The 13,832-nt window shown below is 40.3% G+C and overlaps 1 protein-coding gene across 1 annotated transcript; it reads left to right on the top strand.

Moving 5' to 3' along the window:
• The first annotated feature begins 512 nt into the window (after nucleotides 1–512).
• Nucleotides 513–12,678, top strand: LOC109030549 (uncharacterized). Its single transcript, XM_072298499.1, has 5 exons — nucleotides 513–877; nucleotides 1,733–1,924; nucleotides 5,348–5,691; nucleotides 7,447–7,835; nucleotides 8,784–12,678. Exons 1-5 carry the CDS (start codon nucleotides 818–820, stop codon nucleotides 9,791–9,793), a joined length of 1,995 nt encoding a protein of 664 aa, XP_072154600.1. The 5' UTR covers nucleotides 513–817; the 3' UTR covers nucleotides 9,794–12,678.
• The last annotated feature ends 1,154 nt before the right edge of the window (nucleotides 12,679–13,832 follow it).

Below are 13,832 nucleotides of genomic sequence, written 5' to 3'. Positions count from 1 at the left end.
AAAAAAGGAGTGCGCGGACAAAAAATCGTTGACAAAATGTCCTGAAACCTTCCTCAAGACGTGATGGATTTGTCTAATCCAAAACATTTAAGGGAAACCAGTATTTTACGACGAAATTTGTTCGATATCTTGATGCTTGTTCACTTTCAGGTAGATTTACCTTGAATGGAATCACAGTTTCAAATAATACCGAGGGTAGCTCCCCTGGATGCCGTTTTGTAGGGCATGAGGGGTTTACCCGCCACTAGACTCCTTTTCAATGAGGAGACTATATTTAGGAGGATGAAATGTTCTCTACAGACTGTGCCTTGGGGTCCAAAAATCTGAAAACCTGAAAATACCCGTTCAGAAAAGGTCTAAATTTCAGGACACATCAGAGGATTAATTTAGGTACCAGGAATTTTCTTTGTCTCATTCTCTGTTTCTGTCGCACTCAATATAGTCTCTCTCTACCAAAATTCAAATTATGACTCATTTTCAGTTAACTTGTTTCATATCACCAGTGTACAATGAGCATTAACTGTTAATTATCTCTTGATACTGCGATTATACAACTCCAAAACTTTATATTTTGATGTTATCTACTCAAGTATATAAGCTTCGACGACACGTCATTTTGGGTCCTTCCATCGAGACCCGTGTCTCATGTGCGGCACGTTGCACTTTTTCTTCGCTGCAAGTTTTTTGTGCGTAATTTCTGTACATTTTTTAAAGACGTCGTGCGGTATCATTCTAAAATATGAATGCTCTTTAAATCATTTTACGCTTTTCTTCATTTCGCGCTCCAAATTAATAATCCAAGATCTAACATCGCGGGATGAAATCATCGACGATGGGTCGATTTACTTGCTTCTGTGTCCTGGCTGCTGTGTTTGATGTAAGTTCTGGGCTTGTCCTGTTTTGCAAACGCAGTTTCGATAGTTTAACTTCCAACCCGAGCATTGTGTGTCTCTCGATAAGCGGAGGTGACAATTCATTACGAAGGCACTGAAAAAAAAAAAAAAAAAAACACATTGGATCTAGAGTCCAGACTCTTGAAAACATTGACAAGAAAAAGTACTCTTGATTCAATCAGAATCTAGCTTAAATCAAGAACCAAGCCTCTTAATTTAAGCGGCTTTCGTTTTGATTTAAGCAAAAATCCGATTGACTCAAGAGTATTTTTTCTTGTCAATGTTTTCAAGAGTATGGACTCTAGATCCAATGTGTTTCTTTCTCCAGTGTGAGTTTTATGCATGAAGTCACTTCTCAAGGCTGGGCTTGAGAAAGCTTGCAGAGGGTGCATCGCATGCAGCCACCGCAGCTTTTATGGGCGCTAGAAAAAGAACGGAGCAATAAAAATTGACGACTAAACAATTAGAGAGGATGAAGCGTCTTCGAACCCAGGCAGAATTCCATTTTCGTCTGACTTTTTCCCTATTGAATGTTTTTCAAGAGAGAGGTATCGTTAGACGCAAAACGCGGCGCTCATGAACTAGCCATAGTGCGCCTTCAATATCTTGATTAGACAATGTGAGAGGCTTGAAAGCTATAGGCAATATATGTAGTTACTTGCAGCAGTCCCATTCATTTCTGTCGCTCACATAAATTATTCATTCCACCGCTGTCAATATTGTGGGGTTCTTGATTAAAGTCACGACAATTTTTTCTTTATTTTTTTTTATTTTTTTTTTATCGGAGCGGCTAAAACTGCAAGATTTCAAAACTTTGCCGTTCGCTTTAATGTTTCCAGACAAGTAAACAGCAGTTGATTCGTGTTATGGAGAGTAACTTCTCTGAAATAGTCTACTCTCCCTATTTTACGGACAAAACAATGTTCATTAAATATTTCATGAGGGAGCCAAAACATTTGATGGTGCTTGCCCCGCAAGGTTTTGGCAAGTCAACTATCCTGTCTATGCTTCAACTTTTCCTCGAACTCCAGGTTGGTATATTTACGCCTCCAAATGTTTTCACAAATAATTGTCTCATTCAGAGGCGGATTCAGCAATTAGGCAACACCGGATTTCCTCCATTTAAACCTATGCTAAATAATCGATTCTTGTCGGAGCACCTGGTCCCTCCAGGAATCGATACATTTCCATAGGTTTAAATGGAGAAAAGACAACGTTGCCAACTTGCTGGATCCGCCAATGGTCTCATTCATTTATGCCTTTTTTTTTAATTCTTAGTACGTAATTTTAAGGCAGCTGTGATTTAATGTAGCTCTAAAATTCATCAAGCAATGACAAATCCGATCTCATCTGAACATGATTGACGATTGCAGAATGATTGAACGTATCAAACTGGGACTCCCCTAACTGCATTACGTTACTTCATCACTTATTATATGCGTTGTATTTCCAACAGAAAACTAAACATGTTGTTCCTGTATACTAAAACAATGTGAGTTTACCCGTTTAATTCTGAGGAAAACGCGAGGAAAATGCCAAGGCTTTATGATGTTTCGTTCCCTGTTGAAAAAATAAATCCTGAGAAAATATTGAGCTACGCGCAGGCCCGGACTTAGGGCGTGTGCAGGGCGTGCGGCGCACACGGGCGCCAGCCTTTGGGGGGCGCCACGAAAGAAGAAGAGAGGGAAAAAAAGGGGGAGAAAAGGAAAAAGAAAAAAAGGGAAGAAAGGACAAGGGGAAAAAAGCAAAAGGAAACAAGGTTGGGCAGTGAAAGCAAGGAAGAAGGGGGGAAATGGAAGGCAAAAGGAGGCAAGAAAAGTGAAAAGAAAGTCCGCGAGAAAGGGGGGGGCATAAAAACCATAGACAAAATATAAAGAGAATTGCCATTCAAAGGTAAATTTTCAGGACAAAAACTCCACCTGGTCCATGGACGGTCAGGCAACCCTTGACCCTAAATTTGCGGCTGTACAGAAATACAAGAGTAGGCATGTAGTAAGGGGTCGCCATAAATCCATCGAACAGGAGCCGACATAGCATTTTAGGCCACGTCCGCCATCTTGGATTTGAGAATTTTTAAACATAGTAAAAATTCGAGTTTCCGGTCGAAAAATACCCTCAGACACCGAGTTTCAAAAAAATCCATCGAACAGGAGCCGACATAGCATTTTAGGCCACGTCCGCCATCTTGGATTTGAGAATTTTCAAAAATCGACTAAAAATTCGAGTTTCCCGTCGAAAAGTACCCCTGATCCCGCGGTTCACAAAGCTCTAACGAACAGAAACGGAGGCCAGAACTGGGGCTCATTTTAGGCCACATCCAACATTTTGGAGTTGAGAATTTTAAAAAGTTGACTAAAAATTCGAGTTTTCCGTTGAAAAATACCGTGTGATACCGCGTTTCACAAGACTCGAACAAACAGAAACCGAGATAGCATTTTAGCCCACGTCCGCCATCTTGAATTTGAGAATTTTAAAAAATGGACTAAAAATTCGAGTTTCCTGTCGAAAAATACCTCCTGACACCGAATTTCAGAAAAATCCATCGAACAGGGGCCGAGATAGCATTTTAAGCCATTTCGGATTTTCGAATTTTGAATTTTTTGAATTTTGACAGATTTTGATTTAAAACGCGTGATCCCCAAAATCGAAGCTCAGATTCGGATTCCTCGTAAAAAATCGATGCGATTTCATGTATCATACCCTGACACCGAATTTCAGGAGAATCCATCAAACAGGAGCCGAGATGGCATTTTAAGCCACTTCAGTCATTTCGGATTTTTGAAGTTGAAAAATTTTACTTAAAACGCGTGATACCCAAAATCGAAGTTCAGATTCGGATTCCTCGTAAAAAATCGATGCGATTTCATGTATCATACCCTGACACCGAATTTCAGGAAAATCCATCGAACAGGAGCCGAGATGGCATTTTAAGCCACGTCAGTCATTTCAGATTTTCGAATTTGGAAAATTTGACTTAAAACGCGTGATACCCAAAATCGAAGTTCAGATTCGGATTCCTCGTTAAAAATTGATACAATTTCATGTATCATACCCGAGCATAGCGTGAAGGAAAGAGACGTAACGTAGACATACTAATTCGAGCATATGAATCCAACGTGGCAACATGGGTAGTGCTCAGTGGGTCAGCGGAGGAGGAAGAAGAAGAATTTATCGTGAGAAATTCCTCGGGACGAAACCGAACGCTTAGCGCTGGCGCCTCCCCGTTCGGTTGCATCTCGGGCGACCGGCGCGGCGCGGCGGCGGCGTAGTTCAAAGGGAAGTACGACAGAATCTATACGCGTCGTTAAACCTTTTTCCTTCACGCTATTTTAACATATGATACATGAAATCTCATCAATTTTTCACGAGGAATCCGAATCTGAGCTTAGATTTTGGATATTACGCGTTTTAATCTATTTAAAATCGTAAGAGAATTTACAGAATTGTCCTTGAAAATTGATCACACATTAGTGTTTTTTTACGTCATTAAACCTCTTTCCTTCACGCTATTCTAACATATGATGCATAAAATCTCATCAATTTTTCACGAGGAATCCGAATCTGAGCTTAGATTTTCGATATTACGCGTTTTAATCTATTTAAAATCGTAGGAGAAATTACAGAATTGTCCTTGAAAATTGATCACACATTAGTGTTTTTTTACGTCATTAAACCTCTTTCCTTCACGCTATTCTAAAATTTGATGCATGAAATCGCATCAGTTTTTCACGAGGAATCCGAATCTGAGCTTAGATTTTGGATATTACGCGTTTTAATCTATTTAAAATCGTAGGAGAAATTACAGAATTGTCCTTGAAAATTGATCACACATTAGTGATTTTTTACCCCGTTTTTCTTCTACGTTCACGTAATGAAATTAGATCAACAGTTGACTCATCGACTAGTCTAGCCTAACCCCCAGAATCGGTCTAAAGGGCGAACGATTTTATCAGATAAGATGTGCGGTCCTAGTTTCCGGGCAATTGCGGTTTGATGGAAGCTGCGATGAGGAGAAACGGAAGATATGCGAAACTCGGGCGGATATTAAGTGAGAAACCAGGTAGGGGAAAGGCTTTCTTCCCGAAAAGTTAGTGCTCGGGCCAACTTACATGGTCACTGGAGCATTGTATAGCAGGTTGTGGGAAACTATTTTTTTGCAGCAACAACCAATTGGATCGCATTTTGCAAAAAGGAACTAAGAGCATTTCAATGTTGCTAGGATTGTGCAACTTAGGTACATTCTTTGCAAAAAGTAAACTTTGCGACGGTAATTTTCGTCTTGAATTCATAGTTTATTGGGAGTAGAGGTGAAACTAGTTTAGATGATCGTTTATGTTTGCAAGGTTAGCGACATTGGAGTGCTCTTGGCTACGCGGAATGAAATTAAGTTGATTGTAGTTGAACCCCTCTAACTGAGCGCTGTTTTTCAAAAATTTGAAATAGATTTGTTTTAGGCAGACCGGAATGGGACCATAATTCAACCTAACACCACTCAAAATGTATCCTTCTTCGAGAGAGTCAAGATTCGGCGGGAGGAAGAATTCTACGATCGTCATTTTGCGCAACACCCCGTCCTTTATTTGAACCTGAAACATCTAGTCTGCCATTCGAGCTACTTGGTGTTCGGTCGGACCTTCCGGGATATGATCGTCCGTATGCTCCTCAAATACAAGTATCTGCTTAGAAGTCGAATCTTGGCCTCGAGGGCTCCTCAGGAGTACTACAGCTGCTTTAAGTTACTCTTCCAGTCTAATTTTAATCCTGAGCATTTCATACTCATGGGTCGCAGGATGACCAGGTCAGCCTCACTAAGTTTCATTCCTTTTATGATGCCCATTTTGGATTCAAAATTTCAAAATTTTCTCAACATTTTTCGGAAAACCCTCCAGCCGTGATCTCAAGTTTTTGTTTAGCATCTATATTTTGTCGTTCCCCCCCCCCCCCCAAAAAAAAAAACGTCAATAAAATGCATCAATCATCGGAATCAGCTGGACGGCGGTTCGTATAGAGCGAGGGTCTAAAATGACAGTGCGCCCCAAATTCTTTTGTTTTAATCGCAAAAACATCCACTACGCACGAATAGTTGCACACATATATGAGCATATTTTAACCCTCATATGACGTAACTGAACTTTGGATCTTAGATTCTAGGTGACACTTGCCTACTTTGTAGCTTGCATAAAAAAAGTGAGTACCAATTTTTTTTTTTTTTTTTTTTTTTTTTTTTTCAAAATTTTAAAGTTAAGGGTATCAATTTTTCAAAAAAAAAAAAAAAAAAAAAAAAAAAAAACTAATGCAATTTTGCAAGATATGGCGTAGGGGAAAGATTCAATTTTTATAAACCCCGAAAATACGTAGTTACGAATTCGTAACGCTATGCCATAGAGGGTTAAGTTTCAGTTTTATTATAGAGCTGTTCTAGGCATTATACTCGTGGATTAAAGCTATTCGATGCCTACGACATATCTTCGTAGTGCAAACGTAGAGAATTGGAGACACTCGGTCAATACGGATCCTCACTGTACAACCCACCGCGCCGCGCCGCGCCGTTGCGTTGCGCTATACGCAGAGGGTGAAGCGGCGATTGCCTGTGGAGAGCCGAAACGCCTTCAGATCCGTGCGTACGCAAAACGGACATCCGTAGAGCTCGATTAGTTGCATCCAGGCGTTATAATGATATTTGCTTAGTGTTCGCGTTGCATGTGATACTAATTGAGGATGCTTTGCTTATTTATGTACCACGTAACACCTGGCGTTGCCTATCGCGCCGACGAAGTAACAATTACTAACTTTTATGGTAAATCGTCAATTTTCCGAATGATGCTTTGCTTGTTTCAATATATTACAACGTTACTAGTCCCCGAAATTGTAAAAAAAGGTATTTGAGAAAGATTTGTAGAGTTGCCTTTTATCTAGGCGACCCGCCTTTGGGTGGGATTTTTCCTCCATTTGGAAAAATACTTTCTACGCGACGCTTAAATGCGAAATGTTTAAAGAACAATTCTCTCAGCCGGCCTAAAGTTCCTCGCATAAATTCCATATTAAGGTGAATTGCGCTTTTGGAGTGAGTTTCAACACTCCCCGTCTGCTCTGTAAGGCTATATGCATTTTTTACTTTTGAGGGTTGCACTTCCGGAATTGTTCACTTTTGGACACCGTTCACTTCATGACACCAATCAATTTTACACATTGAGAGGAAAAAGTGAGCTTCATTTTTTTACATAGTATCCTTGCAGACTAGTTTCGGTTAAATACCTCGTTCTTGTCAAACTTTATTCCATGAACGGAAAACTACTCACCGTCAATTCTAAACAACTTCCATGATTTTCCTTCTCTGTGCCGAAACGATCTGTAAGAAAACTTCAAGGAATGATGTTGATTTGTTCTCCCCTAAAATAACCCAAACTTGATTAAATATTTTTAAACACCGCAAACGAGATACGTGGTTTAGAGGTCTTATCATCGATATATCCAATAACCATACCATTCTTTTTACCGTATAGGATCTACCGATAAGACAGAAATTTTTTACAGCTCGTGTCTTCATGTCCAGGTACTTATCTTGGCACTTCGAGCGAAAATGCGTGGTGCTTATCGACGGGTTCGACGCACCCGGAACGCGGACCCTCCAACCGGGCTGCTCGTACCCTGGGATGCCGGGCACCTCGACGGACAAGCGGATCCTGGACGTGGTGGGCCGCTTCTTGACGGCCCTGCTGGAGGGTGACGAGTTCGTGAGCCACTCCCTGTCGACGGGCGTCACGCGGATAGGGAGCACCGTCGTCTACGCCAACCTCACGGCCGCCTCCGCTCTCGACGAGCCTGATCTCGCCCCGTTTTTCGGCCTCACCGAAACCGAGCTCCGGGACATCGCCATGAGTCGAGGGCAGCTCCACCACTTGGAGAGAATCGCGCTTTGGTACGGCGGGTATCGTGCTCAAGGTTTGTGGCTTTTTCGAAATCTTTGTTGGCCTGCCTATTCTGGCGAACTCTGGTCTAGGAGTCTCGAATGTGTCGGAGGTAAAGATAAAAAAAAGAGAGAGAGAGAGAGAAAGAAAGAAAAAGAGGAAGAAAAAGAGAAAGAGTCTAAAGAAGAAGAAGAAAAAGAGAGAGAGAAAAAGAAAAAGAAAGAAGAAGAAGAAAAAGAGAAAGGGAAAGAGAAAAAGAAAGAAGAAAAAGAGAAAGTATGCGTGAAAGGAAAAAAAGGGAAAAAGAAAGAAGAAAAATAAAAAGAGAAAGAAGAAAAAGAGAAAGAGAAGAAGAGAAAAGAGAGAAAGAGGAAAGAGAGAAAGATGCGGAAAAAGAGGAAGAGAAAGACAATGGAAAAGAAATTCTTCTTTCTTTTTTCTTACTTTTTCACCGTCCACTCCCTTTTCTTCTTCCTCCTATATTCCTTCTCCCTCTCCTTCTTCTTCTTCATCTTTAACTTATTCTCCTTTTGGTTTTCTCTCCTCCGATTTGCACTACAACCGACATATGGACTGCATTTTGCAATTTGGACCTATAAATTCTGGCTCATCTGAAAAACACTTATGTGCATAGGGAAATTAATGGCACAAACGTTGTTTTTAAACCGGGCCGGAATCTATAGTTCCTAATTGCAAAATGTAGTCCACATGTCAAGACTGCCCGAGCCCGGGTACGGAAGACTGGGGTTAGAAGACCTCATACAAAGTTGTAAAATTTATAAAAATGTCGATTTAAAACTCTTCTGCACACGTTTTCGCGGACGACCAAACAATGAAGTTGCACTAAAAATGTCGGAGCTTAAACTTTTGGATCCCCTCGCTTCCGAGATTCTCTTCAACCCCTAAACAAGTTTGAGTCACGCCACTGTATTAATTGTGTCTTGTTCTTAACTGACAAATCTAATATTCTGGTAATTTACAGGGAGCATGAAGAGACATTTCAATACTCGTTCCGTGATGACTTTTTTCAAGAAGGGAAAATTCAAACGCTATTGGAGAACCCCGCCCGTTATGGAACAACTACGCGAACTATTTGACTACGACCTTTTCGGGGCATTTTTGGAAGGAGCCTTGAGCACAGGGCTCCCCGCTGCTCTGGACAAGAAGTATATGCGTCTCAACTCGCTTAAATTCCGGGGGCTTTTTGCTCCCTACTACAAATACAGCCCGACGGACAACGACTTAATGGTACAGTTCTTGCTAGAAAACGGCTACCTCACCCCTACAGGAGTGTCCGAAAATTTCATAATCGGGGTTTCCTCCCCCAACCTCGAGATGAAGGAGGCTCTGCAGAAGCTCTTGTACAAGGAGATGTTCTTCCGGAAGAAGTTCAACATCAGCGGGCGGGTGGTGAAAGACTACGTTGAAGCACTGTTGAATTTGACCGGAAATGAGGCTCATTTTAGGGCCTTCCTCAACTGCACGGCGCGGATTTTTGAAAGGAATTTCCCCAGGAATGAGGCAGAGCTCCAGGCACCACTTTTTATTTTCCCCACGATTATTGAAGGGGCCTTCAGGGAAGTGAAAACGGACTATACGATGGAGGGATCTACAAGGGATGTTACACTGACAAGAAAAAAAGACGGGGTTGTTATCATCCTTGGAGTTCGATACGATAGATCGTCAGCACTGGAAGTATTAAAGCAGGTTTTAGCCTATAATCATCAACAGCTACTTGAGAAGTCTGTAGCTGTGACGACCACTACAGAGAAGTCGCTTTCGCATCAACCAACAGGTCGTAAACTCATCGATGCGCTGAGAGAGAAAGCTTTGAAGTATAAAAGTTCCAAGGATAACGCTTCAATGCCAGCGACTATTGTGATTGGTCTGAGTGTTACGAAGACAAGGAACTATTCCGTGAGTTATCTGTGTGGGAGCAAAAGTATTTCTAATGCAAAGACACTGCACTTAGTTTCTGGTCCGGTCTCCTGATTGTCACCATTTTCCTGCGGGAGACTCTCGCATGTTTTTAGTACCGTGTGACAAACAGGCACTCTCCGAGGGATTGTAAAAATGCAGGACTAACGTGTTGACATTGAAAAAAAGAGAGAAAGTTTATTTGTTGCGGTTGTTGTAGTTTATACTTGGGTTTGCATAAAAAATAAATATTAATAAAGAAAATGTTGAAAATTGGGAGGAGAGCTGAATTTGGGAGAGCTGATTGAAGGAACGAACGTTTGAGAGGCCGAAAATTTGTATTAGGAAATTTTGAATGAGAGAGTTTTACAAGTTTCACAAGATTAGTCACACTAGAGATGGGACTCGCTATGAGGGATGGAGAAGCACCCAGACCGGGTGGGGGTCAAGATGGAATGGACCTCGAGAATTTGATTGCACACGACCAGATGCTTTGTAGTTTTTCTGTTTTTTTATTGCCTGCTGTAGTTCTTCGCTCGTTATCAGCGGTATGTTTTCTGCGTGGGGTCGGTATTTGTTTCCATTTAACATATCCGTAATCTGGAAAAAGTTTGTCAATCGCAAGTTCTTGTTTAGTCAATGTGTTTGTATCATGTCCTGACAGTCTTTTTAATTTATTCAGTTCTGAATATTTGGTAGGCTTTTCCCCAAATATCTCGATCAAGATCTTTAATTATATCGTTGCAAGATTCATTCTTAGATACCGCAATTCTCCTTTTAAATTCTCTCTTTAGTTCTACCTATTGTATATCTACTTGTTTCGTATCTTCAATCTTCTTTCGTAGTTTCATTACTTTCCGGCTACTTTTATCGCATTTTCTCTTTGTCTTCCCGATCTCTCTGTTCCACCAGTAAGGTTTTTTGGTAGATTCTACTGATGCATTGGTGTAGACAGTGAGTTATTGCTGTAATTTGTGGATTGTCTAAGGACATGTGGAATCTTTGGATATACTTCGTATGTTTTGCCTTTAATTTTGGTTTTGAGAGTTGGCAGCATTTTTTTCCTACAAAAGTTGCGGCGAAATTGTACTTGTTGGTGCTGACAATAGATGTTTAATATGTTTTCATAAAATGGAAGTTTGCAACAATAGGAACATTTAGAAATTATTAAATAGTGTTGGCATTTTAATTACATCTTCTGTTGATTGGTGGAATTCGTTATTTCCATTTCTCGTTTTGCTTTTTGTATTTGAATGCAGTTGTAAAATGTATGGTCTGGTGTGTCATTTTCTGTTAAGTAGTGTGGGCAATGCGGGGTTGATCTTTTCTTGAATCTGTGCAAAAAGTTTCCGAAGACTCCGTGTCCCGATAGGAGTCGAGACAAAAAGAAATCAATTTGTCCATGCCTCCTATACATTTTCTGGATGTTAGTTTTTGCTGCTGTTCCCCACAGCTAACAACCGTAAGTCATGATTGGTCTCAATATCATATTGAATTTCTCTAGGAGCTGTGACTTTTTAATGCTCCTTCATTTCGGTGGGTATGCAATTTGAGTAGGACAGGATACCTGGTGTCAAAATTTGAATGGCTAATATAGGCAGAACAAATTCTGCGTTTTAGGGGTCTTTGTAAGAGGCTCTTACTGGAGAGGGAATCTTCAGATTCGGAAAAAGAGATAACCATAATTCAGATTTCCGGGCAACCATTTTGCAGAAAGCTATACTTGTATAATTAAAATGTTACTGCTTTCTCTCATAGGTATAGTTTATTGACCTCTGTGACTTACTAAACTATAACTAAAAGAGGACATGGGAACCGTCACCCTGCTAATATGGTTGCATGCCATTTCAATCACGGTACTTTTGGACCAAAAATAGTGGGAAGAGGGAAGAGCACAAATCGGGGAGGGGATTAACTTAAATCTGTAAAGAAAGTTGTTGAAACATCCGTGGCCTGAAAAGAATTGCGACAGGTAATAGTCCGTATCTCCGTGTTTACGCTCCATCCACGGTAGGAGTGATGGAAGAATAATCATAAAGTTACTTTTGTCATACCAAAAAATCCATGTCCAGTTAGATATTGTGTGGTGTGGAAGTTCACATGTCCGTGTACTGCATTAATCTACTCTCTAAAATATTGAATAAGTTAACTTGCCCTTCATTACCCCTTTTTATCATCCCTCTCCAGGGATCTACTATTGAAGACTTCCATAAGCTCACAGGCAAAATTAAAGCACGTCCGATACCCGCTGCAGAGAGATAATTTGAGAGGCCTCAGCGTTTGTCGTTTGTCTGACAATTTTTGACGTTCTTTTTTAGCTTCATACCTTCATGCCAGATCTGAATCCCATAGAAAATAATCGAGAGGATTGCGTTTATCATCGATTTTTTCTTAAGGGAAGGACCTCTGACATTTGGTAACAAACATGTGTAAGCCCTGGCCACTCTCCTCGCTTTTTCGCATACGGTTGTTATGTGACATCCCATGTTAAAAAATTTTCCAAGTTGAAACCCTAGGGTGCCAAGTACGCACATCAGTTCTCTTCTGTGTATCGGGTCTCTCTTGTTCAATTCATTTTTAGTCTGCGTAAGGCCTTAATAGTAGAGTATCCTTTACGGAATCCAAACTGATTTGGGGAGAGCTTCAGTCCCTCTAAAATCCTTCCGGCCAGTATGTGTTCGCGTATCTTGCTCATGTTTTTAATATGTCTCTTCCAGGTAAGCCTAGAATCCAATGCCATACCCAGATATTTCGCATTATCTGAGTATGGCACCGGATGCCCGGCTATTTGTATAGGTAGGTATTCAACCCTGCGATTATTGAACACGACGTGGGTTGATCCAGGGTTGCTGAGGTTGTAAATTTGGTTTCCTGAATCATAATACCAAATATTTTGATGCTCGACAGAATTTTCTGTTTGGTCTGTACAATTGCTTAAAATAAACAAGCTACTTAAATAATATGTCCTAAAATTTCTTTGATCGTTTATGTGAATTCCTCTGGTACCTGTGAGTTTTATAATTCTCCTTCATTTCGGTGAGTATACTATTTCAGCTACGTAAAAGTTGAAACAGTCGCATCACAACTCCTGCTCTGAGAAATTTAATTGAAATGATGCAGAGAGGGCATTTCTTGGTTGCGGTGTTTCCAAATCTCCGCTATCGTTTCATACATTATGGTTGAAGCAAATGTATGCAATATGTGTTGTAACCTCTACTAATTATTATTTATGCTTTTACAATGCTGAAAATGTAACATTTCAGAAAAATTACCCTATAGATTCGTTTTTAAAATGTAAATTAGCACTGCAGATTCTGAAACACCGTACTCAGGAAATATCCATTCTGCACCCAATGCCTCAAGTTTACCGAGAATTCTTCCGCATAAAAATAAGGACATTAAACGGATCCATCCACAAGGTATGAGGATAAGCAACCCATTCCTTGTTATCGAATCAGAATTTAAGGTAGCTTACAATGGGCGCATTCTATATCGGCAAATTCAATTTATAATGGAGATGAAGCGTATATTTAACGTAAATATATTTTATTAATTAAAGCTTCTCTCTCTTAAAAGCGCCAAAGCCAATTCAAGACAAAAAGGGCGTTGACTAATTTCAGTACATTCATAATAATTAAAACTGTGTGATTTATATTTATAAAAAAATTAAGTTCGTTGCATTATACACAGTAGGGGTAAACTACCCCTAAGATAATTACCGTCAATTTCTCAAACGAATTAGATTCGTTTTCAATTTTGCGATTCGACCTATGCATTGACTTTGTTTTTCATTCGAGCGAAAAAACTGGATCTACACATGCTGATGTAAATCACAAACGCTGATTTCACTCTTCAAGGTAGAAGAATAATCATATTGCTTGATGTGGCTTTTTGGTACCATTCTGTTAGACTCGATTCAGCCGTACGGCCCGGCCTCAAATTGAATCAGTGAGAACGAAAACACACTAACTCGGTAACTCGAAAATGCTCAATTTTCATTGAAGGCAGTCAATTTTCATCAAGGTCATTGAGGTTGGCGCATCTGCTCCAGCTTATACAATTTTAAAATGTCCTTAGGTGCTTGTCCTTCGGCACCAAAAATCTTTTTTTTATG

Source organism: Bemisia tabaci, chromosome 3 (assembly GCF_918797505.1).
Source record: "Bemisia tabaci chromosome 3, PGI_BMITA_v3".
Lineage (NCBI taxonomy): Eukaryota > Metazoa > Arthropoda > Insecta > Hemiptera > Aleyrodidae > Bemisia > Bemisia tabaci.
This window is presented reverse-complemented; position numbering and strand designations above follow the sequence as displayed.